Source organism: Lepisosteus platostomus, chromosome 21, assembly GCF_059453375.1.
Source record: "Lepisosteus platostomus isolate fLepPlt1 chromosome 21, fLepPlt1.hap1, whole genome shotgun sequence".
NCBI lineage: Eukaryota > Metazoa > Chordata > Actinopteri > Semionotiformes > Lepisosteidae > Lepisosteus > Lepisosteus platostomus.
The window spans coordinates 3777945-3805842 of NC_142631.1; the positions used below are offsets into that span (position 1 = coordinate 3777945).

Sequence of the window (27898 nt, forward strand, 5' to 3'; positions counted from 1 at the left end):
TGATGCTGCAATCACAAACAAATTCCAGTCCTCTTCTAATCCCAAGAATGACTAAGAATCACTTAGTCAAAGGGGGCATAGAACATCCACTGAATTAAGAAGCCTTGATCTTAGTCAGCTCCAAAACTGGATATATCAGTATTTTAAATCTGTTAATAGTGCATTGAAAAAGTCAAAAGCTTTTTTTTTATTTGGTATAGAGCAACCAGCCTCTGTAGTCCCCCATAGTTTGCATTCCTTCTGATCAAATGAAATTCTGAATTAATGAAGTTTTCTAGTGAGCAAAAAAAAAACGTCTCCTAAAAACACAAAGCTACCTAAAACGATTATTTCGGGAGATCGCAACCTAATGTGTGTGCTTTCCTCTTTCTTCGGCCAGAGACGAAGCGAAAGCACCAGCTGAACAGATCGACTCCAACGAAACCTACAGCCTTTCAAGATAAGGCTCTGAAATAAAACAAAAACAGAAGCTTTTTTTTTTTCCCCGAGCAGCATATCCAGGGCTAGGTCACTGGATATGTGACCTCAAAGCTGTGGGATTCTACATTCCTAAACGAGTGCCTTCCTGACACATACAGGTAGCTTACCGGCATCTGATACGAAGATGGATATGGAGTCAGCTGGAGACAAGGGAAATAATCAATTTCTCAGTGCATTTCCCCCCTTGTGACTCTAGAATCCTTCGAGACAAGAGATGGGGTCTTAATTACTTTGAGCTTTTTTCCAGAAGCCCCATACGCTGTAAATAATTCAGAGCCGTTTTGCAGATCATTCCTCACTCTGTCCCCTGCCTGCTCCCAGCTTAAACACCACCCTCGCGATCAAAGAAATTCTTGAGCAAGCTATAAGATGTTAGAAACCCCTACAAATGGGCGCAATCTAACCAAAAATACAAGTCATTTATTTTCCATTGGTGCAGGGGGAAAAAAAAAATAAAGCAGTGAAACTGCGTGCTTGGAGCCTCTCTTGCAGGGAACCGAGTTATCTCTCCTTAGCAACTTTGGCAAGGAAACGAGAAAGATAACCGGTTCGGCGAATTCTACTCATGCAAATGTGCTGTAGCTATCGTCGAGAATTCTTCGAGACCTCCTGGTAAAAACATGCCCGCCCACAGGGCTGGCTGAGGTCGTTTAAAACTCACATCCGGACTGGGGCTGGACTGGTTTAGTACAGTGAATGGCAGACAGGGTCCCGGCACGTTCACTGAATATACGCAGGCAGGTAGGCTAAGGTGTCAATCGAAAAAGAGCGCACAACCACCTCACGGGTGTAGAGACCTTTGTACTGTACAGCAGCTCATCTCTTGACACCTGTGCAAAGACCGCAGACAAGACAGATGGCCGTCAGCAGAAACGCTCTCTGCTGTATCCAGAAACCGGCTTTCATAAAAACACTCCAAGGTCAGTTGGGGCACGGAACAGAACCCAGGCTGTTTTCACAAAGTTGAGGATTAAAATACAGCTCTTATAAAAGATTTTCCCCAGAGGTATTGCTACCACTCTACGGAATTAATGCATGCAACAGACTCACGAAAGGGGAGAGCTCATTTGACTTGAAGTGTTTTAGCTGACTAGGCCTCTGACCACGACTTTTGTGAGGCTAAGCAGTCTTCGAAGATGGAGAGAAAAACACCGAATACCAGCCCAACTGACAGCAAAGTTTGCTGGGAACTGTTTTTTTTCCCCACTCTGGGGGCTCACATTTAGAAATGGTCACTTTTGGGTCAGGAAAGAAACAAGACGTTGTCTTGAGGATCCGATCTGCCGCAGTTTGAGATTCAGGCATTTGCAAACAAGAATCGCTGCACATTTGCACCCAGCTTTCCTTTTAGTGAAATATAAGGTCAGTGGCTCCGCCTAGTGGCTAACTGTAGTATTGCATAACCGAATTAACCAAACGTTGTTTTAACTTCAATGTCTTGGACTTGATTTAAAAGGCTAAAATTTTGAACAAAGAACACTATGAGGGGACCCGACATATCAGATATTCCTGATCTTCAAAATCCTCAAAGGTGCCGACAAACCACCATTTGAAATTGAGGGCAGGAACACTTTGTTACACTGAATCAAAGACCTTGCCTACTTTCAAGATGTAAGAAATAGACAAAAGAATGAGATGGGTTGAATATTGCTATGCATCTGAAAAGGCCTAGATATGCTATAATGACACTTTAAATTTCATCGCCAGTGATAAGACATCATCACATATCTCTGTATACAGACATTGCCAGTTAATCATACTAACAGAGATAAAAGTTACTTAGTTAATACTACTGAAAATCCTTCCTACCTGGTATTTTAGATCTAAATAGTACAAGCCTTCTTACATCCTTATTCAAAAGCATTATTATACATTATATACAATATATAATAATACTGTATATTAAGCATTTATTTATAAATATATTATGATTTCTAAATTATTTATTCCACATCACCTGAAAAATATAATCTTTCTCTTTCAAAATGGCAGAATGAATCTTAAGTCCTTTCAGATCCACTCAGAGGTGGATGCCTACACAATTCCCAACAAGAGCACTCCTATTTCCTTGATATGGGTGGACATCCAGTATTTCCCCCCCCAAACACAGCGTCTTAGCCAGCCTTCATGACCTGCTTCAACAGGAGCAACTGCTTCGGAGATGAGAGGGTGGGAACGATTAAAAAAAGACGATAAAAACCATGAGGTTTTCTCAGGCAACTGGAATCCCAGTCCTCCAGGAAATCAGATGCTGGAAGGCTCTTGGAAACTGCTTCTCTCCGACGTAAGGCAATGGAAAACTGCTGAGTTTGCGCGGCTATATCTGAAATGTTAGGCGCAGGGTGTGACGGTTCATCAATCCAACAGCACGAACGCGTGCCCCAGAGCCTTATCACGGGGGGAGAGGGAGTAGGCCTGCAGTTGTACACACAGCTCTCAGGCAACGGAGAAGGATTGTTTGGGACGTGCGTCTCTTTCTTGTCCTTTCCCCCCCCCCCACAGGAAAGGCCGTAGGCATCAAAAGAACCGTGCGCGGCGCAGAGCTTGCGCCATTTTATCGGGAACGCCAAACGGCAGGCCAAGGTCACCATGGAAACGCCGCCCGGCTGGAGTCGAATTCACCAAGGGGCCCGACAAGAAGCCTGACCACGGCCAGGGGGAGGGCCGCACAGAGGACCCCGACAGCGTTCGGCGGTCGATTCAGAGTTGGTCACAAGAGCGAGTTTCAAATCCAAACAGGAACCAGACCAACAGAACGACAGTCCAGTCACACAAACTGGGCGTTGGCGGTGTTTTACCGCTGGTGGCGCTATCCGCTAACGTGTAGGACTGAAGCCCATCCTCTCCGCGCGTGCTAACGTGGCAGCTCAAATCTAGTTTCACGGAAAAATGTCTTGTTGACACGGTGACTGGAACTTGTGGGGGGCTTTTTGAAAGCTTCCCACTTTAAGCTGGGGGCTTGTATGCGGAACTGGAGGTACGGGGCCCTCAGGGAAAAGAGAACTGCTGCTGGCATCTGTAATGGTTGCCGTGGAGTGTGAGGATGAAGCAGGCCTTCACAGGCCTCCAGGCCTGTCCCTGAATTATGTCCGCATTAGGTCACTGCATGAGGTCTGAGGAAGCAATAGGCAGTGAGGCAGTTCAGGAACAATCGGGCAAGTGTTTGGTCGGTATTCCTTTTCCCTCAAATCCTTTAATTTTCTCCTCCCTGACGAAAAAAAAAACCCTTCTCTTCCTCTTCCCCCCCACCTCCTTTCGTCTCATTCAGGCTCCTGTCAGCTTTTCCAGCCCCAGAGCAATGCCTCAGACACAGAGGATGCAGGGGAACAAAGGCTCCTTGTTCTTTTCTTAGCTCTCCGGGCCTCTGTGACAAAAACCGCGATCTTGGGTGTCAGAGGGCTTCCTTCCAAACAGCAACAGGTCTTCCTTTAAAAGGGGCTTCTGACTCCGGGCTGATGAAGTCACAGCGTTCGTGTACTTTGGGCAGGTCAACCAGACTTAAGAGACCGAGCAGGAGCTGTACAACCTCCCCCAGGCAAACTACAACCACTCCAACATTTTACAGCAGCCAGAGAGGGACCAGGATCGGTCAAGATACGAGATCTGGTGGGGAAATCGATCCGAACATATTGACAGCCACATGCCTGACATCGATCTTCATGAACTGCACCCTGTTGCAAAGTGGCAGCTATCATTTAGGTTGTGGGTCGCTCTTGCAACACTTTCTCTTCATATAGTTTCATGCATCATTGGAAAGGGTTGCACAACCACGCTGGTTAGTCTCTTTTGGAACTCGGATGAAGAGAGGAGATGAACTCAATCCGGTTTGTTCGTGTGCATTAGTTGTGCGTTATTACAGCTGCCTTAAAGGAAACGGCAGTATTTGTTGTGTGGCAATAACGATGCCGTGTCAGTAAGGATGACCCCATTACTGTTGGTGAGGTGGCTCAGGATCTGCGCCTGTGGCTGGAAGGTTGCCGGTTCGTATCCCACGGCCAGCAGAGGAATCCTACTCCGTTGGGCCCCTGAGCAAGGCCCTTCACCCCAACTGGTCCAGGGGCGCCATATAAATGGCTGAGCCCGCGCTCTGACCCCCAGCTTCTCTCCCTGTCTGTGTGTGGAGAGCAAGCTGGGGTCTGCGAAAAAGAAATTCCTATTGCAAGAAATTGTATAGGGCTGATAAAGTGATCTTATATATCATCTCCCGATGGTCTGAGCAATCTATCTGGATGCTGATCTAGCCTTTCTGACCATCCTTCTGGTTGGAATATGTCATTTGAACATCATGGTACTGCAGGTTGCTACCGCTGTATTTACAGTACAAGCACAAAAAACCACCCCACTGGTTGCTGCAGAGAAGAGCACGATTTCTCAATCGATTACCATCATGGCCTGGAAAGAAGAGAGCACCCCCTACTGGTTCCCCAACATACTGTAGACCAGTAGGTGGCAGGATGTTAAACGCACTGGATTTATAAAAAAAAAAAGCCACAACAAGAAGACAGCACCCACCTTGTCACCAAGCAAACATAGGGGTCTTGTGATTTGTTTGAAGACAAAGAGCACTCACTCCAGTAATGAAAGATGAAAATCAACAGCAGGAAGGGCAGTTTGTGCCTGCTGTTGGCAGGCTTACTGCAGTACGTGTGTGAATGAGGCCTCCGTGACCGAATGTGCCTTCCATTCGGTCTCTCTCCACTTCTCAGAATGGGGCTCGTTGCCCACGGTAACCCTGTTCGTCCACAGCGATTTCCAAGGACCTGCCAAATCTCCGAGCACCTTTTATGTAAGAGACCCTAATGCCAACCGCAGCACGGTCCCCGAGCCCTAAGGATCTCAGCCTCTGTTTTTAAAGCTTTTCCTTAAACTTCCACTCTCGACACATTTTAAAGGTCATAGATTCTTTTAAACAAAACTTGCTGCTCTTCCTCCAGAAAACCTCAAGAAAACCTTCCCCCGTTTCTCTTCCTCCAGTAAACCAGGCTGTGTCTCTTAGGTTCCCCCCCCCCCACTCAGCAAAGCAGAAATGTGTTCAAACAAGAACTACTGAGGAATAAACAGGTTCCACCCTCATTACCCTCAGAGTAGCCCCCCTTCTGGAATTAAATTTTAAAGATGGAGAATGTTTACTTTAAGTGAAAATGCACAGCACTTAGGAAACAACAACTTTGGGAACAGAAGTGCCTACGTCTTGTGACAACAGGGCTCATTATGTTTAAAGCTCTCCTTGCATCAGAGCACAGTTTAACGGGCGGTACCTGTGCAGGCTGAACACATAAGAGACGCGCACAATTCCTGAAAAAGTAGACCTTGTACTAGCAATACTTTAGAAGACATGGCAGGCACCAGCGAATGAAGTGGAAATGTCCCATTCAAGATGCAGCTCGACTTTTGGGAACGACAGGCATCCACGTAGAAGGGTTTTAACGTCCCCCTGAGCAAGCCTCTGCTGTCATAATGACCACCTGTGCTGCTCCGGACATTAGATGGCTGACAAACCGTCTGACAATGACTGGGAGTCAGGGAGAAGATTCTCTTACCTTCACATATTCGCCTCTGGATTCCATAGACTCCAAGTGGCTGGAAAAGAGAAAAAGGAGACATAAGATACGCCTCCGTCATCAAGCAGATACCACAGTATTAGACGATGATTGCACAACACGTGAACCCTATAATGAGTCAGGCTCAGTTCCAACATCTTGAGCCAGTGATATAATTAGGCCCAATCATACTGTACTGAACCTAAGCACCAGTCTTCCTAACTTTCAGCTAGCAACAGGTTCTGAGAGACAGAGGCATGAGAGCCCTCAGGAGTCGTGTTTGTGGCGTAACAGGGCAAAGCCAAAGCGAAGCGCAGCAGCACACGTTGCATTCACGGCAAAACCAACAGGGGCAGCAACATCTAACGCAACATGAGACCGTCTGAAGGCTGTGATAGGGGACTGTGCAGAATTACATGACAGGCAAAGTGGCTTTTGCGGTCAGAGATCTTTTGCTAAAAGACGAGTCTAACAGAGATACGCAATTAGTGTGAGGTGCAGAGAGAGAGAGAGATAGAGAGAGAGAGAGAGAGACACTGCACGGGCAGGACGTGCTGAGAGGCACCAGTTCCCATGACCCCACACATCCTTGGCAATTCAATAGGTGGAAGCATTGCGTAATGCGGCCCGCGGCCACTTCAAACGGCCCCCGCCCACCGCCCTGCAGCCCTGGCGCTGTCAGGAAGTGTTCCAGAGGGAACACTTGCTTCCTTCGATGGCTCGGACTGACCGGCCCTGAGCAAAGATAAAAGTGTTTGAGGCATCACGAGTGCTGAGTGCTGCTTGGAGGCTGCGGCGTGCTCAGGCTGCAAGACTGAAAGTTTAATGCATCAGTACAAGTTATCCGCCTTATAATGATTAGAATTAATAATGATTCCTTACAGTGCTTTTCTGGACACTCCACTGAAAGCGAGTTACAAGTAATGGGGAATCCCAGCCCCACCTGGATGATGCACCAGTCTGCTCCCCACACACCAGCTCTCAGTGGGGAGGAGAGCAGAGTGATGAAGCCAGTTCAGAGATGGGGATTATTAGGAGGCCATGATTGAGAAGGGCCAATGGGAAATCTAGCCAGGATGCCGGGGTTACACCCCCTACTCTTTTCGAGAAATGCCCTGGGATTCTTAATGACCACAGAGAGTCAGGACCTCGGTTTTATGTCTCATCTGAAGGACGGTGCCTTTTTGCAGTATAGTGTCCCCATCATTATACTGGGGCATTAGGACCCACATAGACTGCAGGGTGAGCGCCCCCTGCTGGCCCCACTAACACCTCTTCCAGCAGCAACCTTCGTTTTTCCCAGGAGTTTCCCATCCAGGTACTGACCAGGCTCACACCTGCTGAGCTTCAGTGGGGCTGCCAGCTGTGAGTCACAGGGTGATTTGGCTGCTGGCCTTATGACCTCCCCCAGGCAGTCTCTTGACATACAGAAAGGCTGCAGGCAGTCCCTCTAAGTAATTCCTGCTCAGGTCCTGTGTTGTGTGATCCCAAAGACTATCAGTGTCCAGCTAATTCACTTAAAAATCTCAAAACAGCAGGATCACTCTGATGACTCTGCACAACCTGCTTCATGCTAAGTGCAGAGTCAGCACTGATCATGTGGCCGTCCTGCCTGCTCCTAAACATGCCTCTTGGGAGAAATTCTTCTTGAAATATAAAACCAATTCCATAGGCCGTAATGCATAACCCCCCCCCAGCATGTGCATACTCAACTGCTTAATGTAGTGACGCAAATGCAGTTACACACCTTTTCCACATTCAGTTCCTCTACATTATTCAGTTCTGCCTTAGAATGCATTTATATAAATTTATATTTGTAAATGCTCTGCAGACAGACCTCAGCTAAGGTCACTGGCAATTGCCCTATTTCACAATGAACGCACCTGAACTGCACTGATAGAACGTTTGGATTAACATAAATGACATTAGCACGACACCGAGGGTTAATCACAATTGGAAACACCCAAATTCTTTTTTTCCTCTCTGTAACGAGAATGTCTGCAGAGACACCGATGGCCGGAAAACTTTGAAAAATGAGTGAGATTCGGGGAAGAGGGCGCATTAATGAAACAAATGTCATTCCGTGTGCAATCACTCCCCAGACTCACAGCTGTTTCACAGGCCTCTTTTCCCAGTGCTGTACGGGAGACATTCCCTCCATTCCAGACAATCCACAGATACCATCAGAGATGCCCTGAGCAAGCTCTCCCACCACGTATATCTGGGATACGAGTGCACGTTCAATGGGGGGGACACACACTAAAAAAAAAGTGGTCCCGCCAGCCCATGGCCTAAATAAACACCCACATATTCGGGAAAAAAAAAGGAAATTGCTATCTAAATGACGTGCATGGGAACAAGCATACAGCGGCTTTTCATTTCAGGAAAGAACGCACACCATTTGTTTTTATAAAGTGGACGTGACCAGCCAGCCAAGACATTACACACACAGTGCAAATAAAGTACTTTCGTAATGTAGGAAATGTAGGCTTTTGTTGTTCAGCGTGATTTAGTAGATGTCTGTGCATGTGCCAGCCCTCAGACCACATGCAGGCTGCTCCAGAAAACCTTCAGATCTCTCCAGCCCAGCTCGGAGAGCTAGCGCAGTCCCAGATGATGCCTTGCTATCGCTGCCCTCCTAACAGAAACAATCTGTCTTTGAACAGAACAGATTGAGAGTTTGCAACATTGGCAAAATCAGCAATTCCTGCAGCCCAAACAGCACCACAATTGGATTTCATGAACCTTTCACTGAGTGAACACTCACACAAAGCTCTTCGACAAAAAGGCCTGCACTGATCTGTTTTGGACTTGAAATTGGTAGTGGCTTAGCAAAAATACCCTCCCCCCGTGATACTACAGTGCTGTAGTTGATAGTCAGAGAAATGTGAAAGGGTTGTTTTTTTTTCCAAAATAAGAAAAATGTTTTTTTTAAAAAACCATTAGAGAACATCCTGACTCACTGTTTTAACATGCGAGGTCTCGATATTTTGTGGCTCAGTTCTGAAATCGAAACCTTCTCAGCTCAGCTCTGAGTAGATGAGATGAAATGGTCTTCCATCTTAGTCACCCAGGGGAATTTCTTACACTGTTCGACTATGTACGATCGGCCACAGTACAGGATGGGTGGGGAGTTGTTTTTCTGGAATGGGGTCAAAAACAGAAAACGTGATATTTGCCCCCAAATACAACTTACAGTTGAGCTCCCCTGCTGACTTAGCCAGCTACTGCTTTTCTGTTTTCTCTGCCTTTGCGCACACAAAGCAGAAGTCTACATATCCCACAGAGCCATCCAAGTAAAGCTGAATTCAATTCCATTCCGGGACTGAACACATCTCTGAACTTGAACCCTTGTCCCAGTACAGTAGGGCACAGAGTGGCTTTGAGTAACATCTATAGTTCCAGATGGCACATTCCATCTGATCCCTCCCAACCGGCAGATACACATTCCTGGGAGAAAGATTTCCAGCTGCTTGTCAGTTGTTTGGGAAGGGACTGGGAACAGTGCTCAGCTGCAGTCACCAGCCCACACAGCAATTTCTCAGACTGTTGCCATTTGACCTGTGGTACAGGGGGCTCTTACCAAGGGTCTATCCCAGCAAGCAGTGGGCTCAGGGCAGACTACACCCTGGACAGAACGCCAGTCCGTCACAGGGCAAACAAACACACACTTACACAAGGGCCACGTTTCCCAGGAGCCATTTAACCTACTAATATGTAGCACCCAGAGGAAACCCCCACAAAGAGGGAGAGAACATGTAAACTCCACACGGATAGCACCCCAAGTCTGGAATTAAACCCAGGGCCCCAGCACTGCAAGGCAGCAATACTAACCTGAGCGCCAACGTGCCACCTATTATAGGACGTCTGCCCACCAAAATCCATCAGACCTTAACCTTTGTTTTTGCTCATTTTTCACTGGAACCATGACCAATCCCTCTCACGGCTCCGAGACAGTACCTCAGCTGCTGCTCCGATCAAGCCCGGCATTTTATTTCTGGTTTTGTACCCTGCCCCTCTGCCGGAGAGAGAAATGCGTGTCATCGGACAGGATCTCAGAACCTGGGCTGAGGCAGTCAGACAGACGTTTGACCTCAAGTCAGGCCTCAGGGGGTTAAGGGTCAGAATTACTTCCAGAAACATTGTCAACAGCTTAAGAGGGGGGAGTCAGAGGGGCTGCAGGGGTCTCGGACAGAGATCTGATGCTATTCGTTCCCATCTTTCTGACCCTTAGAATGACATTTCTGAAAAGGCAATAAAAACATCAGGTCCCATCTGGCCTTCCACGCTGAATAGTAACTCGGAGCAGATTGTGTACATACTCCGTACGTTTCCCTTTCACACCAAGTATGCCCAGCTTGCTTACGGATGTCTCCAGGAATTCAATCCCCAAGATTTGCCATTCCTTGTCAGCATTCCGAGACTGTTTGTTTTTCGAGCCACCAAGGGCACCCGTGACCAGAAAGCGCCCCCCTTCAACATTGTACCGCTGATCCCCAAACACCGAAATGTATATTTACAAACCGTGGATTTGGATTTCAAAAGTCTACCCCTTTTCTCTCGTCGGGGGAAAGTATTCTTGGAATTCTTTCCATTTTAGAAACCACAGGTCTAATTCAAAGGACTGCCCAGTCGCAGATCCCTACACAGCCTGAAGGAATGTCTGTGTGAATTTCAACACCGTGATAAGGACAAAGGTATGAAACAGTCTCAGGGCATAGTTTGATAGAATCGGGTAGCTGGCCTCTCTTTAATAACGTGAAGAATGTGGGATAAATCAAAAAAACATTCCCAAGACTTAATCTGCCCAAAAAAAAAATCTGTTGTTATTCCATTCTTTCCCAAGAAAATTCTTACAAAGCTGGAAAATGGAAAAACTCAAAGAGGCAATCTAATAGGTATAATTTTCTGGATGAGAAGCAGCGAGCCGATTCTGGCTTCTCTTCTGCTTTTGGTTTCAGGCTATGTACGTCTGGTCAGTCTCTGGGTACTCTGGGGCTGTTTTCTCTGCATTCTGAAGTAACGGGAACACATTCTCTCTCACACACACACAGTGAGGTTATCAGCTCACATAGCAGCCCAACATATGGAATCTATTATTATGAGGGTGACGAAATTCTTTGCTCTTATCCCTGAAACACTGTCCCACAGGGAAATTATCTGCAAAAGCAGAAAGGCCAAATGAGCCAGGTCTGGTGCTTTCTGTTTTACTTTCCTTTCAATATCACCCCACAATGAGGGTAATCACCAGAATAGTGTTCAGCACGAACCGTAAACCCAGCGTATAATTCTCACACCATGTAAAACAAATGTGAGAGAAGGAAGGACTGAGTCTTGAATGTTTACCATGGCAAATTTCTCTGAGCACTTCATAATTTCTCCCTTTGTACAGATTTACTCTACTCTTGCTGTGGCCTCCTAAGGTGATATAACAACTTAATTTGTTTGTGTTTGTGTGTTCGTTTGTGTGTGTGTGAGAGAGAGAATTTGTTGAGTCTGTCTAGTTTGTACCTGAGGAATCTCATCACGACAGGTTTGGGGGAAAAGAAGTCCATATCACAAATTCCCCGCAGAATGTTAGGCTTTTAACCATAATAAGTCAATTGAGAACCAATCTGCATTTAGAAGCATATACAGCTTTTACAAGAGCAATCAGATCGAAGTGCCTTCCTCAGGGGTATCACAGCAACATCTGGGATTCGAACCCACGGCCAACTGGAATCAGGAGGCCTAACCACTAGTCTAGGATGCTGGTCTGTAAATGGGCAGACACAGGAAGGTTTACAGACCACATGAGGATTGAGAGCATTCAGATCTAACTCCTGTAACTAACATTGGCAGAAGTTAATGATCAATGTACGCAGAGAGCCATATTTAAAATGCAATGTTATGTGGTGGGAATAAAAAATTAATTCAGTATTGTTTTTTTTCCGTAGGAGGCTTCTAGGGCTCTGAAACTAGGGTGTGACGGTGTGGTCACATTTGGTCCTGTGCAGCAGCTGTCACATGGGTCGGAGGACTTCAGTGTCCAGTGCGTTAAAAATGAAGTTTTAAAACCACGGCTGAACCACAAGAAACCCCCCTGCTTCGCTCCGCTAGGCTGCCCGGCGTTATTATAATTTAGGGATGGTTCTCCTGTTTTCTACTGATACTCGGGGTACATTCAAGTGTAATTTCATCATATTGTGTGGTACAAAGGATCCGAAGAAAGCAATTCTACAATTGGTACATAAGACTGGCTCGTAAATGCTATGTGTTAGATCACAGCAGCGCATACGTTAGTCGCATAGCTGTAACCCAAGTACTGCGTTAATCAATCGACGGAGATTATCGCACGTAAATCTCCGATCCCCGAGCCTTTGAAACGAAAAAACTGAATTCAAGCCTCTTCTGGGGTTTTCGACATGAAACTGTTCTGTTCTACATCACCGCGACATCGCAGTCTGTAACCGCAGGAGACAGTTCATGGTTTAGAGAGTCGAAAAGTATGGACCGTCTCGGCGGCTTCAATTCGTACAGTTCCAAAGCTATGGTCTGAATTTGTCACAATGTTACGCGCTCTCTCTGCAGCATATTTGATTAACCACTATCACAGTCTTGCGAAGATGTTGATATCAGTCTTAAATATAAGAGTTTAGCGATGTCCAGTGGTTACTTTCCCAGCTGAAGCGACCTCTTATGAAACTGAATTTCTGTTACAATATTTCGACTTGGAACGCCAGATTTTCCTTCTACAACCGGACCAAAACTCAGCCCCCCTAGAATATTAACAACATAAAAGACTAAGCATTTCAATTAGACCAATATACAGTATGATGTCCCATTGAGGAGACTTCAATCCCATTAGAACCGCAAAATTAGTTGAATAAGAACTTCACGTTGACGGGCACAGTCCGGTTTTTGCGCTTAAATCATAAATTCAATTGCAGATGATGCAAAACGTCTACTTTTTTTGCAGCAACCCAACCCACACCGATCCGCACCGACTCTTTTCGATGGCTTCCTAACGGTGATGGAGGATAAACACCAAGAACGCGAAATCGGCGAGATGACAAGCAGAAAAAGCGGAGATCTCTCTCCGGGCCGGGTACAGCCCGAGAAAGGCTTCTCTCTTCTCCGGATCGCTCATTTCATTATAACTGCAACGACAGGATAGAAACTCCCAGCTCCGGAATGTGAGCATCCCCAACCCCACACACACAAAGAACCGCGGTTTAACACTTGTTGACTGTTTCCCAAAGTTTTTCATCCCCCCCGTTTTGGAAAACCCGAGCGTACACCCTCACCTCACACCCATGGCACAGAACCTCGGCTTCTGCTTCTCCCTTGCCGTCCGGCTCTTCGGGCTTTTTTTTCCCCTTAAATCCCGCCGTCTCAAGATCCAGACGCAAAAGTTGCGATTCCCCTCCCCAGCCGCTGCCCTGCGACTCGATGAGCAGCACGACCAGGACGATGCAGACAGACCCCGCCGCTGCGATCTGACAGCCGGTTCTCTCCCCGCAGATGGACCAGGGGGGAGCGGGACAAAGTGCGCTCGGGCACTTAAAGGGTCTTAAAGGCACGATACTTGACGTGTACTTGGGCACTCTGCTCAGAGGGAGAACAATACCAGAGAGCGTGGAAAAAAAAAAAAGCTCTCACCAAAGTTACCTCTCAACACCTCGGAATGCGTTACCCGGCAAATTTGAAGTCGCAGTATTTTTCTTTTTTTGCCTCCCACCGTTTAATAGGCTTGAGAAATCCGTCCGCTTGGGAGGGCGGCGAGTGATCCCGCCTCACCCAAGAATCAGTCTTGGTCTGGAGATACAATGCATTTGCCTGTCAGTTCGCCCTATCCTCCCACCCCCCCGTCCCCGGACAAAACATTACACGAAGACCGCGAAACCGATAAACTGTTATTCAGATAAATAGATCAGGAATCCCGTATCCAGCCCCCGGCAGGAGCTCAAAAGGAAATCTGAAAGATGACATAAGAATTTTAGAAAGGAGAAATGACGTTGAAGCAAAATTACCTCTTCACTATGTGCTCTTTAGCTATAAATGCTTATTTACATTTCAGTGTTTTATAGTTAACAGAATACCCGCACAGTTAAGTGTGGCTGTGTTCATCGGTGCATAATTTCATTTGCTGTGAGCCTCATAATAGTTAATAACTAGTCCCATTGAGCATACAAGTGCTGGGCTTCTGACACTAAGGTTTAATTCCATTAAGGGCTGGATGTTTGTGTCGAGACTAGGAATGGAAATTCTTATCCTACATAACAGGCCGAAGTACAATTTTGAACAGCCCAGAATGGGACATTTATTTAAATGCTTAAACCAATTAGTAATGGAAAAAAAAAATTGTAGTGTATTTTATTTGGTCTGAGGGCTTATGACTGTATAGTTCCACAACTGTGGTTATGCTTGGACCATGACCTTTTGCATTACTTTAACGCTGAACTCCTTAAGCCCTCCTAAACCTTCAGATTTGATTAAATCCATCTTGTGTGAAGTCACTACTCACACAAACTGTTGTGCAAGAACAGGGCCTCTACGTACAGCAGAACTGGGGAAAAAAGCCGGATTTAGGGACATTTTATCCAGTACTCAGGAATACGAGCTGGGTAAGACCACGGTGAGACGGGATCATTTTACCTGACTGATGATGTGTTGTTGCAACAGTAATGAGAAAGACCCTAGGCTCTTGTTTTTGATTTCTGTGTGTGGCTGAGGACACCACTGTACCTTCTAGGGATTATGACTATGCCTTTAAGTCAGAAGCTTCCTTAAAAGTCTGTTTTGAACAATTACAGAAGAGAAAATACACTCTCCACATCCAAACCTTCAGTTATGGCTCTTTGAACAAAAGGATTCCAGTTTTTCTCCATTTTTTTCCCCCCAGGTGGCCTGCTAAGTCAAAAAAATGGAATGTAGCACTTACATGAAATAACCGATCTGTGGGTCAGAATGGAACTTTCCCATTCACGTTCTTTCCCAAATTTGAAATGAATTGCTGAGAGGGGGGGTGGGGTTCTCCGAGAGTTCTTGCAACGAGCGCTCACTGCTTGTTTAAGTGTCTAAAGACAATAGAATCTCCCATCCGCTTCGTCATTCCTGAAAGTGAGCTCCCCACCCAAAGACACAATTACCACAAACCGTTTGTCAGCGGATCTGGGACATCCCAGACGATGGTTCCCCTGGAATCACTCACTATAAATACGGCACGCTGCCCAGAGGAAACATCACCTTTCGAAAGAGGAAACACATGCTTTTCTGCCCCCGGCTCTAGACCGGGGGCTTTCCTTAGTTTTCGTTTTTTGTCGTTTTATTTTGTCAAATGAAAGATATACGCCTTGTGATCGCAAGGGTGAGGAAAAAAACAGAACCAAAGCCTTCTGGCATTCCAGGAAGTTCACAGACTGAGCTTCACATTTTGCGCACCTGAAACCTGATATAAATAATATAATATAATATAAATCTAAAATAAATCTGTAAACCTCACCTTCTAGTGAAATGCTCCCCTGCAGGAAAGAGAATTAAAATTCCAGTTAACATGCCAGATTGGACAAACTGCTCACAGTTCTTACAAGAACTATAACATATACTATGATGGTTCTCCTGGTAACTCAGGCCTGAGAAACGAAATGCCACAGACAGCCCAGAATCGTGACCGCTGGGCTACGTCATTGAACCCGCAGCTCCACACTGCTGCCAATCGGAGAGACGGCCCAACTTGTTAACACTGTGCTCCAGCACTTTAGCTACAGGGAGACGAAAACAAAAAGCAGCCGAGCTACACAAGCTCACCTTTTTCCACACCGCAGCTGGTATTCTATGAATCATCACTGTTCACAGCTCCTTTACCCCAGTGATCAATTTCAAAAGTGGAAACACATGAGAGCATGGGAAAATTTGCTAACTTGGGGGAGGGGACTCAGCCCATCTAGGTGTCTAAACCGGGCTACAGTCTATCTTGAAACTAGCCAGGGGATCAGCATCAACAACACCACGATGTGGTGGGGGAGCTTGTTCCAGACTCCCACAACCTTTCGTGTAAAACAGTCCCTCCTATGCTGTGTTTTAAATACATTTAAATACAAAGAAGAAATTCAAACAAGTGGACCTCTTTAAAGTTCTCAGAAAGCCAATCTGCTGAGCTAGAGCAAATTGTCAATGGCCTAAAATGGGGTGGGGCAGGACAAACTGGATGAGCCCTTTCTGAAGAAAGCACTTTTCCCTTCCTGGGTGCAGTGCAGAGCTGTTTATGACGTGGCACAATCCTGCTTTCACCTAGAAACCCAAGTAATTAAAGCTCTGCGTTACAGGATTAATGCTATCGGCTGTGCCAACGAGGATAAGCAATGCAGAACAGGAGACTTGCTTGAGAAAGCTCTTATGTAAAACGGCAAAAACAAAAACATCCAAACAAACACCCAGTCCTGGGTTTTTCGGCTGCCAGGGAACTGAGAAGTCTTTCATAACAGGCGACGTTCCTCACATCTCAACTAGAGTGCACTTGCAGCTGTTACAGGGCAGTAGGCTCATGTGCGAGAGAATTTGAAAGAGGTTTATATTTCTGCGTCCTTTGCCCAATTTTCAGTTTCTTTCCCTTGACATGCCTTATAGCACACCTTCCCAAACATCCGGAAGGGCTAAACATCCCTCACACAGGTTTGTGAAAACAGTTCCCATAAGAGATGACTGCAAAGAAAACCAGGTACGAGGATGTATTTGAAATGTATTGCAGTGTGTCTGAAATATAGCCAAGAGCTTCAATCATCCTTCACAGTTCTCTGAAGGGGACTGAGAGTACTGTACAACACAGTTGTTTTCCCACAAATGCATCTCCCTGTCAGCTTTGAGCCTTTGTCTTTGAGCCCGGTATAGTCAGCTAACAGGCCAGACAGCACCACTTAGAAGCAACACATATAATGAGTCACATATGGGTAAGAAAAACAAGAAAATACCAAGAGTTTATTCCAAAAATACCCCTCAAATATAAATAACATGATTCTGTCGTTGTATGTGGTACTGTATTCTTCCTGTGTAACTGTTGTTTAACCTGTGAAGTCGCTGGGTTTCTTATCTTCTCCTGTTCTGTGCGCAAATAAGTTATCACAGCCATTACCTGTGTGGTACAGTGCGACAAATCTACAAGTCAAGCTATATGACATTGTCTTTTCCCCCTTAACTTGCGTCACCCAAAGTTAGAATTGCAGATGGAATGAAGAAAAGTAATCTTTGTTGTTGTTCCTGTATTTCTTTACTATTTTTAATACCTCAATATTTCAATATAATTTCTCTGTTTTAAAGGAATATTAGAGAATCCAGCACACTGCCTTACTTACAATCTAAAAAAATAAGGTGTATTACAATCTCTGCTTTCCAATGATTAAAAAAAGCTTTTTTGGCTTGTAGCATTGAGAAGCAGTCTTGTTTCCTCCTATATATAATCAATGAATCCTCTGACTGGTGACGTATCCATGCAAAATTATAATAATTCGGTCACAATTAATAAATTAGTTCTCGTACCAGTCACTGAACTAGAATTTCAACTGGAACATGGCGAGCATGTGCTCCTGTTGCAAAGAACTGGTTTGCAAAAGGCTTGTGAAGTAGTTCTTGGACATTTACCAAAACGTGTGGGTCGTTTTATCCTCAGTAACATCCCTGGAGGTTAACCCTGCTCAGTGTTGAAACTTATACTGTATATGCCTTTCACCAAAGACGAAAAATGTATTCACAAAATGTGTGGTTACTTGCATTGTTAAGCGCCTTGGGGCAACCTTGTGGCGAAAGGCGCTATATAAAAATACATTGAATTGAATTGAAAATGCTGCAATAAACTCCTTCAAACCTGTGTTTGTGAGGTGCATGCGATTGCCATTCATCTGTTGTAGAACCAGTGAAACCAGGAAAACAGAGAGAACTGAGCATTGGAAAAACTTAAAAACAAAAGCAGAGCTGTTTTTTCTAGCGATTTCTTTTACTCGAGAAACGGCCCTAACCACGGCTGCCAGTCAAAGGTAGGTTTGCCAGCTTCTGGTTTGAAATACGGCAGCATTCTTCTCGATCCATCTGTGAGGCCCCTCGGTAGCGAGAAATTTCAAGTAATGAGCTGTGGTTGGTTGCTGAAAGTCATTTTAACCCCCCCCAAAAAAAGCATTATATTTTTAAGCCATCTGAAAGTGCAAAGACTCACCTGTCCTCTGTAAAACGGAAAATGTCTCCATCCTCTTCCATAACTGTGCCCCCTGCCTCTCCCAGTGCACTGTGGGTCTCCCGCTCCTGCCTCTCGTCAGGTTGGACCCTTTCAGAAGGGCGAGGATCCCAATTCCCCGGCGCACAGCTGGAGTCAGATTCCACGGTGGATTCTTCCCTCTTGACCTGACAGGAGAGCTCCGGAGTGCCGGCCGGATTCGGGGAAACAAGGGAGCTTGGGGAAGGGCGAGTTTGGTCAGGTCTGGGCTGGGCCTGGCACTGATTTCTCTGTGGTAAGGCTGGAGCTGCCCGGGGTCCCAGATTCTGGGGCGACTCAGAAGAGTCCACGTTTGGGGGCCCGGCGGGGGACGTTTGGGCTAAGTGTGCTGCTGCAGGTTCCTTGCTCTGGGCAGAAGGAGCCTTCTCAGCTTCGCCATTAGCTCCAGGCTTGGGCACGCTGCCACTGGACAGGGCGGATAGCAGAGGGGATTCGGGAGCAAAATCGTCAGGCTGCCTCTGGCTAGGGCGCCTGCTGAGGTCTCCCTTGCCTTTCGTCTTCTTGGAGGCTTTGCTCGACTTGTCCTTACCCTTGGTGGAGAGGCGTGGCATGGTGCCCATGTGACTGTACATGTCACTGGACCGGGCATAGCAGGGACTGCGGGGACAGGCATCCAGGTCATCAGTGCTCTTGTCATAACTGTAGCTTTTACGCTGGTTCAGGGCCGGCTTGTTCTCTGCGTTGTTGGGCGATCGACGGAAGGAGAGGTTGGAGAGACTCCCAAACCACTTAATGCCTGGAAGGAACGCAAAACAAAAAGACCTGCTGTGAGACTCCTAGGCCGATTTCTAAGTAAAACATTTCTTGCTTTATTCCCACCTAAATAATTTATTTTAACCCACCCACTGTGGAACTGACAAAGGCTCTCGGCCACCTCTGATGTACTTCACCAGCGGCTCTGTCACCCTGCAGCTCACAATGGCCGCCCCCCCCCCACTGGAGCTCAGCAGGTGTGGGCATGGCCAGTACCTGGATGGGAGACCTCCTGGGAAAAACTAAGGTTGTTGCTGGAAGACGTGTGAGTGGCGCCAGCAGGGGGGCGCTCACCCTGCGGTCTGTGTGGGTCCTAATCCCCCAATATAGTGACGGGGACACTATACTGTAAACAGGCGCCGTCCTTCGGATGAGACGTAAAACCGAGGTCCTGACTCTCTGTGGTCATTAAAAATCCCAGGGCGTTTCTCAAAAAGAGTAGGGGTGTTAACCTGGCTAATTTTGCCCCTGGCCTACCATTCATGGCCTCCTAATGATACCCATCTACGAATTGGTTTCATCACTCTGCTCTGCTCCCCACTGGTGTGTGGGGAGCATACTGGCGCACTCTGCCTGCTGTCACATCTTCCAGGTGGGGGATTCACCCTGGTGGTGGTGGAGGGGATCCCCATTACCTGTAAAGCACTTTGAGTGGAATGTCCAGAAATGCACTACATAAGTGTAAGTATATCATATATTACTCATTCAAGAGAGAATGAGGCATGCACACAGGATCCCCTGACACACCCAAATGCCTAGCCAGATGCCATTTGACACACTGCAAACTAGCCTTTCAGCCCATGACAGGAGACAGGACAGAAAAAGCAGCTCATTTCTCACGAATGCCAATCCTGTAGTTCCCTGTGAAGTTGCGGAAATCGCTGTTTGCCAGAACTCTGGGAGAACCCTGGGTGACTTATCTCAATCCGACCCTGGTGGCACTCATGTATGCTGCTGTTTGGTGCATTCTGATCACACTCAAGTCCGTGATCATGTTCAGGTCTTCACCTGCCCACTGAGCAAATGTCTTTCCTGGTCGATCCACTCAGGAACCCCAGTAAGACTCCATTTTAAGCAATGGGGTACACGTTTCACCGTAAACCAAGAGTTTCAAGATCTGCTGCTCCGAGAATCTACTCTGAAAGTAAAACCTGCTATCAGATTTGTTGGAATAGAGAGGGATCTGAGGAGTCTGCTTAGCATAAACATTTTTGGAAAGCTAATCCACACAGTTTTGGAATCCTTACAGAGATGGGATACGAGTTTTGTTTGTTCTGAGAGCAGTCGCCTCTGAGGTGCAGAAGCAAGCTTAGAGGTTAGCTGTGTTTAAAAGATATAGGGCAGGTTGTAGTGACGCGAGTTATTTTTATGATGTCTCCCACGCTACAATCTGGTAAAAGTCGAGGGGTGGAGACTGCAGGAAGATATGTGAATCGGTGACCGGGGTACAAAATAAACCATCTCTCCCCGAGGAAACAGAAAGAAACCCCCAAAACGACCCGCTGTTGTTCTGAAGAAGGCGGGATGGAAAAGCACCGTGTGCTTGCTCGCGACTCACTTCGTCTCCACGGCTGCCGTCACAAAGCAAAAGGGTGGCAGCAACGCAAAAAAAAATATCTCCCGTTTGATTTGTTAAACTTTCCTGGTATCGTGCCATTTCAAACACTCGTAGCATCGTTTTAAAGTGTGTCTGTGCCGGAGGAATGTGTGAGTGTGTATTGGGTGATGATAGCTTTGGGTCTGAGGTTACCCACAAGGGTGAGGCAGAGGCCAAAGTCTTTGTGGCGAAAAAGAATTCACATGTTAAGGTTTTTTTTTGTGTGGAAGGAAAGAGAGGAGAGCAGGGGGTCTGGACTGGGTCTTTTCCACAGGGGCAGATGGAAATTTTTATTCAAGGACCGAGTCATTAGGCAGAGTAGCTCTGGATGCAGCGTTTTGAATTTAACTGTTGGATGATACACCCCGAGACCTTGGTTGAAAACATGATTGCAGAGACTTCTTATGCTTTTGTGGACATCTGCGAAACACTGCGCGTTTTCACGTTGCCTTTTCATTTTTCAAGTTTTATCTATTTTGGGGGTGACGTTCCGATGAATGTTTTTAGTTGTCAATTTTGCGGTGCATCGGCGTTTCTGACAAATAGCCCCCCCCCCCCCCCCCAAGAAAAACAAATTCAATGAAGCTTCAATGTTGACAGTTTGCATCAGACCCGGGAACAGACAAAACAAAATCCTGGAGTTTACTTTTCTAATTAAAAAAACAACCCCCCCCCCCTCTTCTTTCGACCCCACACGCATGAGAAGCGCAATGAAACAGGTCCGGAAAAATAACGAAACATGCAACAGACTCCGAAGGAGTAAACAATGAAGCCGCAAGACACCGGCGTTTAAAGACGGCGTAGTCCACAATTCCTGTCTGCGTCGGGACGGTAAATGAAAATGAAATGAGAAGGAGCAGCACGTCGAGTTTGGCGATGAGGACCAGCAGAGCTGGGGCGCTGTGGAATGTAAACAGCGTGGCCGGCGCAGGGACATGTGGTGATGATTAGGCAGTACTTATTGCTGCCGTTTTTATGGATCGACTGTGCGCCTCTAAAAATACCAGGCGCCCCCGCATTATGGCAAGTCCCCCCCACCAGAGAAAGTGATGTGATCCTGAAACAATGCTCACACAGGCACTGAGGGCGCTGCTTGTTCTCAATCCCTTGTGCTTGTCCTGGTACACCGGCGCAGCATTACACTGTGGCTAAAGCAGAGTGCTACAGTAAGTCACGGTAAAAGCACAGCACGGCCTGGTGACGTACAGTGAAGTACGACGGTGGAAAGCTCTTGCACAGTGAAGTAAATGCATAGTAAAAGCACGGTAACAATGACGGCCAATTGACATACGTGCCCTGTATGTTTAGCATTACAAACGTTCATAAGGCTGGGGTCATTCCATGGACTGGATCTCGAAGGGATTTCCTTGCAGGCATTGGAGCTCACTAGGATGGGGCTGGCAGTCATGTTCCACTTCCTACAGCTTGGGCCAACCAGTCTGGTGGTTTTCGGGTTGACTGCGTTTACAACGGGACGTGCAACTTTGTATTGCTGTCCTTCGACGTAGAGAGGACTTTTATCTTGAGCAAAGTCACACCTCATCACCTCGGGAAAAGAATATATGTCTGTCACTCTGTGGGATTAACCTTTCCGTCCCACAACCCTTACCCCACAAAGCCATGCGACCCAGCGGCAATGTTGCTGGTTGTGTTATTGTGTCGAAAAATGTGGCTGTAGGGTGCCCTCCATCTGAAATGGCAAGATTGAGGGGTTAGTGTGCCAGCGTGTCGTATAACAAGAATGTAGCGTGACAATCTGTTGGCATTCTTGGAAAAACACAGCTTTGCTGCCAGTAAAATATATAAGAAAACCAACAAGTTTTCTTTTTTCCACGACAGCTCTATTACAAGCGTTTACAGAATGAACTGAGGGCTGTTTCCTCTGTGGGGGACAAGGATACACGAGGAGCATAGTGGTGAAGTAAAGAAAGTCATGTTCGCTGTGGTCCCCCGCGCCAAAAAAGGCTAAAAATAACACTGAGCGTTCGGGGTGGGGGGGGAGATGGGGGCTGGAGGGAAGCTCTATCATTCCATTATACTCTGCCGTTTGTTTCTTTTTTAACAACAAAAAAAAAAGCAGGGAAGTTTGGGGAACAAGCTGGAATTACTTAACGAAAAGCCCGAAGCTGCACAGGGAACAGCGAGGTCAACAGTTCAGATGCTGAGACTGGCTCGAGAGGCTCGGCTGGAATTCAACAGCAGCTCGCCTGAGAAGCCCCCTCCAGTGGGAAGCTACTCCAGCCTGCTTTGGCAGCCAACGGTCGAGAGAAAGGTTAACTCCACGCTGAAAAGGCGGATGAAGCAACCCAACGTTTTGGCCATTGCAAGCCAAAGCTGAGACGTTGCGTTTCTTCTTTCAAATATGATAATAATGATAATATAAACACTTATATAGCGCTTTTCTGGACACTCCACTCCACAGTTTTACAGGTAATGTGGAATCCCACTACCACCACCAATGTGCAGCCCCCCACCTGGATGATGTGATGGCAACCAGAGTGCACCAGTACACTCCCCCCACACCAGCTCTCATTGGGTGGGAGAGCAGAGTGATGAAGCCAGTTCAGAGATGGGGATTATTAGGAGGCCATGATTGGTAAAGGCCAATGGGAAAACGCCCTGGGATTTTTAATGACCACAGAGAGTCAGGACCTTGGTTTTATGTCTCATCCGAAGGACGGCACCTGTTTACGGTATAGTGTCCCCGTCACTACAATGGGGCATTAGGACCCACATGGACTGCAGGGTGAGCGCCCCCTGCTGGCCCCACTAACACCTCTTCCAGCAGCAACCTTACTTTTTCCCAGGAGGTCTCCCATCCAGGTACTGACCCAGCTCACACCTGCTGAGCTTCAGTGGGGCTGCCAGTTGTGAGTTGCAGGGTGATATGGCTGCTGGCAAATCTCAGTGTGAAGTTAAGGTTTACGTGCTCTTCTGCAGAGGAAACTCCAAACATACAGCACAGAAGGCACCAGGAGCTGGGGACACTGGCATTATAAACTCCACAAGCTCCTAAGTGGCTCATACAATACAGAGACTGCTGGCTTGTTTTCTCCAAGTGGCAGCTGGAAAGGTTTAGTTGGAAGGGAGATGCTTGGCTCACTGTGTAACAGAGCCTGGTGGTGTTGCCAGGCACTCAGTGTGCTGCAAACTCTGAGAGCCTAGTCCGCATCCTGAGTAACACAGGCCAGAGGTATGACAGAGAGGCAGATGGACGCCTGAACTCTGTCATCTTCTCTCCTCCTGAGCCAGTATAAAGTGGAGGAGGGGTGAGCCAAGCCAATGAGGGCTCGTCGATTCTGATTAGAAACAAAATGAGCTCTAACAGTAGAAGGATGTTGAATGCAGAACAATAAAATAAGAAGTGGGCTATGGACAGTTTGAGAAGCTTGGTGATTGGAGTGCTGGGACTCATTGTGGGAAGCAAATGGCTTCATAATCTATTAATCTGGCTGAGGTGTTTATGTAAAGCAACTTGTATTTAACCAGACAGGCGTTACGTTGTAAGTATTCAGGTGAAGTTCTTTGTTTAAAGGTACAACAGTAGTGTTTCACCTGGGATTTGACCTCGCAACCTCCCGTGACCCTCAGGACCGAGCCGTTCACAGGTTAGACACAGCACTGCTACAGACCACAGCGATTTGAACAGCTCGTGTGGCGACGTGAGCTGAGCTGTGTTTTGCATTACAGTCTTATTTGTTTCAAATTGAGCTTGGCACTGCAGTGTGACATGTAGCCAGGGCCAGTACGTTCCAGGGCAGGATTCTTTCATTATGAAACGGTCTGGATCTTCTGTGTTTTTGGAGAAGAGGGGGGAGGGGGGGGGGTACATCTCAAAGTGGGTGATGAAAGACAAAACAACTGCACCAGAATGGCCTGGAACAAAATAAAAGACCTAAATGCACTTTCTGCATGCTGCATTTTGGAAAGAACATGCTCTCTGTGCAAGGGTCTGGTAGCCATGCGTAATTCGAGTTATCGTAATAAACCTCTTATTTTAGAGCCCGAGCTGAATCTTGGCCCATTTTGATTCTGATCAATGTGAATGTGCTTTCATGCTGCACGTTAATTTGCAGATGAACTTCTTGAAATATTATTGCTGATCCATTTAACTATTGCCCGTGCAACTTTTGCTCAATGCAACTGCAACACAATAACGTGCACAATATGCAAAGCAGACCAGCATCCAGGAATGGATAGCAACATGTTGCAGTGAGAGAACCAAACAAGAAAAAGAATAACAAAGTTACAGACATTGGGAGATTTAAAATACCATTTTGGCTTTCAGATACGATTGATATGGATCTTACTGCAGCGATGCACAAGGAAAGTGTCTGTGCTTTTTGTTCTGCGTCTGCAAGTCATTGAAGAAAGCCCCCATCTGGGCCACAGACAAAGCCTCTTGCGTTTTTTAAATTAGAAAAGGAGGTTACACTAGTATATAAGCGAAAATGCTTGCAACTTTGGCTTTAGAGAGATTTGCCAATACCAAAATTATTCAGCAAGCAAAATAACCTAAAGGTGCTTAATGAGCCTGTTCTGACACAAATGTGTTCCAGATCTTTCTTCAGTAATGCATAACCCCTAGCACCTTTCTACTAATACTGTAATTAATCTGAAGTTTTTCATTTCACTCATTCTTTTCGTCTTCTTGTAATCCTTCAACATTCTTAGCATGATACTTCGCTGCAACTCTTCCTGGTAGCAGGTTTCTATTTTTCCCCACCTTCATTTTGACCATCTTTACCACCTCTATACCCACACTTTCTTTTGTGAAAGTTTCAGTTTTGGAAGGAGCAAGTGTCTGCACTACACCCGATGCGTAGTACAGCCAGGAGCCTGAAGCTGCACAAATGAAAACAGCGGTCTGGCCAAAACGGTGCTGGAAACAGCCGAGTTTAGAATTCTTTGTGGACTTGTGATCGAGCCTTAAACTAATAAACACTGCTGAAAAAAGAGAGGGTGGTGACACGATGATTTAGGAGATGATACATCGCCCAAGACTGCTCTGCGAGAGGAGTGCCGTGAGCACTTTTGTCACACTTTTGAACCGAAAGGCAGGGCTGTAAGTAAACAAGGTAGGGCAGTGCTGTAGGAAGGTCACAGCCCGCTGTGCGTTTTCAAATTCAAAACAAGCGATTTCCTGCTGGGGCGAAGGAGCCCCAGCGCAGCTGTGAGCGTGCTGCCTCAGTTCCTCCGTCGCGGCCCAGCTGTGGAAAACAGACATTTCCCTCCACCCTCTCTCCTGCTCCACTCTGAACTGGCACTTCCTATAGAACAGCCTTAGTCAGCCAATATATCAGCCTCCTGCAGGATCGCTGCACGAGTAGGATCTGGAGATTCAATACCACTTCCGAGAAGCTTGAGTTTCCTCACCCTGATCCACAGTGCCCCCTTATGTTCCGAAGCAGGGTGGAAGTTTATCTCTGCCCATTGCCTAGTACATTCCTTTCTACCAGCCAGGACAAATAAAACAAAGAGATACCACGTACTGTAGCTCCAAATTTCCATTCCCTTTCAAACGTAGGGTTTCTTTCCCGTTTGGCAGGTCACCCAAATTTAAAATGACTTCTACAACATGTATGATAGCAAGCCCACACGGATTGAATGGTTTTACGGATGTGTACACAAGTTCAATTCTAGTTCCGCTCAGTTATTACTGTAGGGCTGTGACAGGCTGCAGGGCAGTTCAGTGAAGGTTTGAAGAGAGTTTTAACCTGTTAGGAAAAGGCCTTTTTCAGAGACCAAACAGAAACACAGCAAGATGCATTTTCCTGTTATGCGCTGTATTCAGTCATTCCAGAAAGCTTTTTAATAATTTGAGTACAACCCCAATCAATCTCTTCTGTTACAATAGACGTCCTGTTTAGGAGAGAAAGACTTTTGCATATTTATTTAGAACCCACATAAAAACTGCCATACATAGTTCAATCATCCCTTTCATTCTCAATTCACTGTCCCTGACTTCCACGTGCTCTGAAATATTACATACTCTATCCGCAATCATTCCACACAATAGGTGTCTATCTCTCTGCCTCAGCACAAATCTAATCCAACATCACCCAATTGTTCTATCTTTTAAAAATTTGAGAGTCTATAGAGTATTTTCCCTTCTTTCAAATGTTTCGTTTTATGTCTCCAAATCCGGAGGCACAGAGCTGTTACACAATGCACTCCAGTAGCACAGCTGGGATTCAAACTGGCATGCTTGTAATCATTTACAAACCTTCCTGGACGTACATGGGCGAACACAAAGACCAGACAGAAAATTGCACTTGCCTGTTTTGAAATGCTGCTCTGATTGCAGACATCTTCTTTACCTTTTGCAAATAGTTAACTTTACACACATACAGCTTTATCGCAGTCATACCCAACACCCTGGTCTTTTCTTAGCGTACTATTTTTTGGGGCGTTCTCACACTTTAAGAGCCCCCTTTATAACAGCTCAGTTCTGCAAAAACAAACCAAACCACACAGTTCGTGTGAAACCAGCTTTGGTATTTCCAGGCTAGATCACACGGCCACAGAAGGCGTTAATCTGGATTTGCATCTGGGGACTAAAAATGCACTGAGTTAACACTGTGGTTTATGCAAACGGCACACAGAGAGAGCTGACACAAACTTTCAAAGAGAACCCAGACCAGTGGGGCTGGTGTAGCTCAAAACATCTGGTTCCACATTTTTAGCATAAAAAAGCACCTCTGGCCACTCAAAATAACTTCATTTACATCTAGACATCGAGAAACAGTTTGCGTTTGACCTGACAAGAGATTTCCATTTTCACAGACCCAGTAGGAAAGACCAATACTAGGGTTTCTCATGCTCGCTGCACATTGCTGTGACAAACGGTGTCCTACCCTACACCTATACTGCCAGCGGCCATGTCACCCTGCAACTCACCACTGGCAACCCACTGAAGCTCAGCAGGTGTGAGCCTGGTCAGTACCTGGACGGGAGACCTCCTGGGAAAAACTATGGTTGCCGCTGGAAGAGGTGTTAAAGTGGCCAGCAGGGGGCGCTCACCCTGCAGTCTACGTGGCTCCTGATGCCCTAGTATAGTGACGGGGACACTATACTGTAAAAAGGTGCTGCCCTTCGGATGGGACGTAAAACTGAGGTCCTGACTCTCTTTGGTCATAAAAAATCCCAGGGAGTTTCTTGAAAAGAGTAGAGGTGTTACCCCAGCATCCTGGCCAAATTTCCCATTGGCCTTTACCAATCATGGCCTCCTAATAATCCCCATCTCTAAACTGGCTTCACCACTCTGCTCTCCTTCCCACTGAGAGC

At 46.4% G+C, this 27898-nt stretch overlaps 1 protein-coding gene across 3 annotated transcripts in view; it reads right to left on the reverse strand.

Moving 5' to 3' along the window:
* The window catches only part of LOC148643916 (SH2 domain-containing protein 3C-like), an 80913-nt gene that overhangs the window by 49308 nt on the left and 3707 nt on the right, over window positions 1–27898 (reverse strand). Inside the window, exons 1-3 of one of the 3 annotated variants that reach the window (XM_088615436.1) lie at window positions 26891–27012; window positions 18205–18997; window positions 6021–6060 (exon numbers count right to left, since the gene is read on the reverse strand). In XM_088615436.1, coding sequence (XP_088471562.1) covers window positions 6021–6060; window positions 18205–18833 — 669 coding nt within the window. In that variant the 5' untranslated portion in view covers window positions 18834–18997; window positions 26891–27012. Of the gene's footprint in view, window positions 1–6020; window positions 6061–13306; window positions 13831–18204; window positions 18998–26890; window positions 27013–27898 lie in introns of those variants that run through there. The other 2 variants (XM_088615435.1, XM_088615438.1) reach the window with 2 other exon arrangements.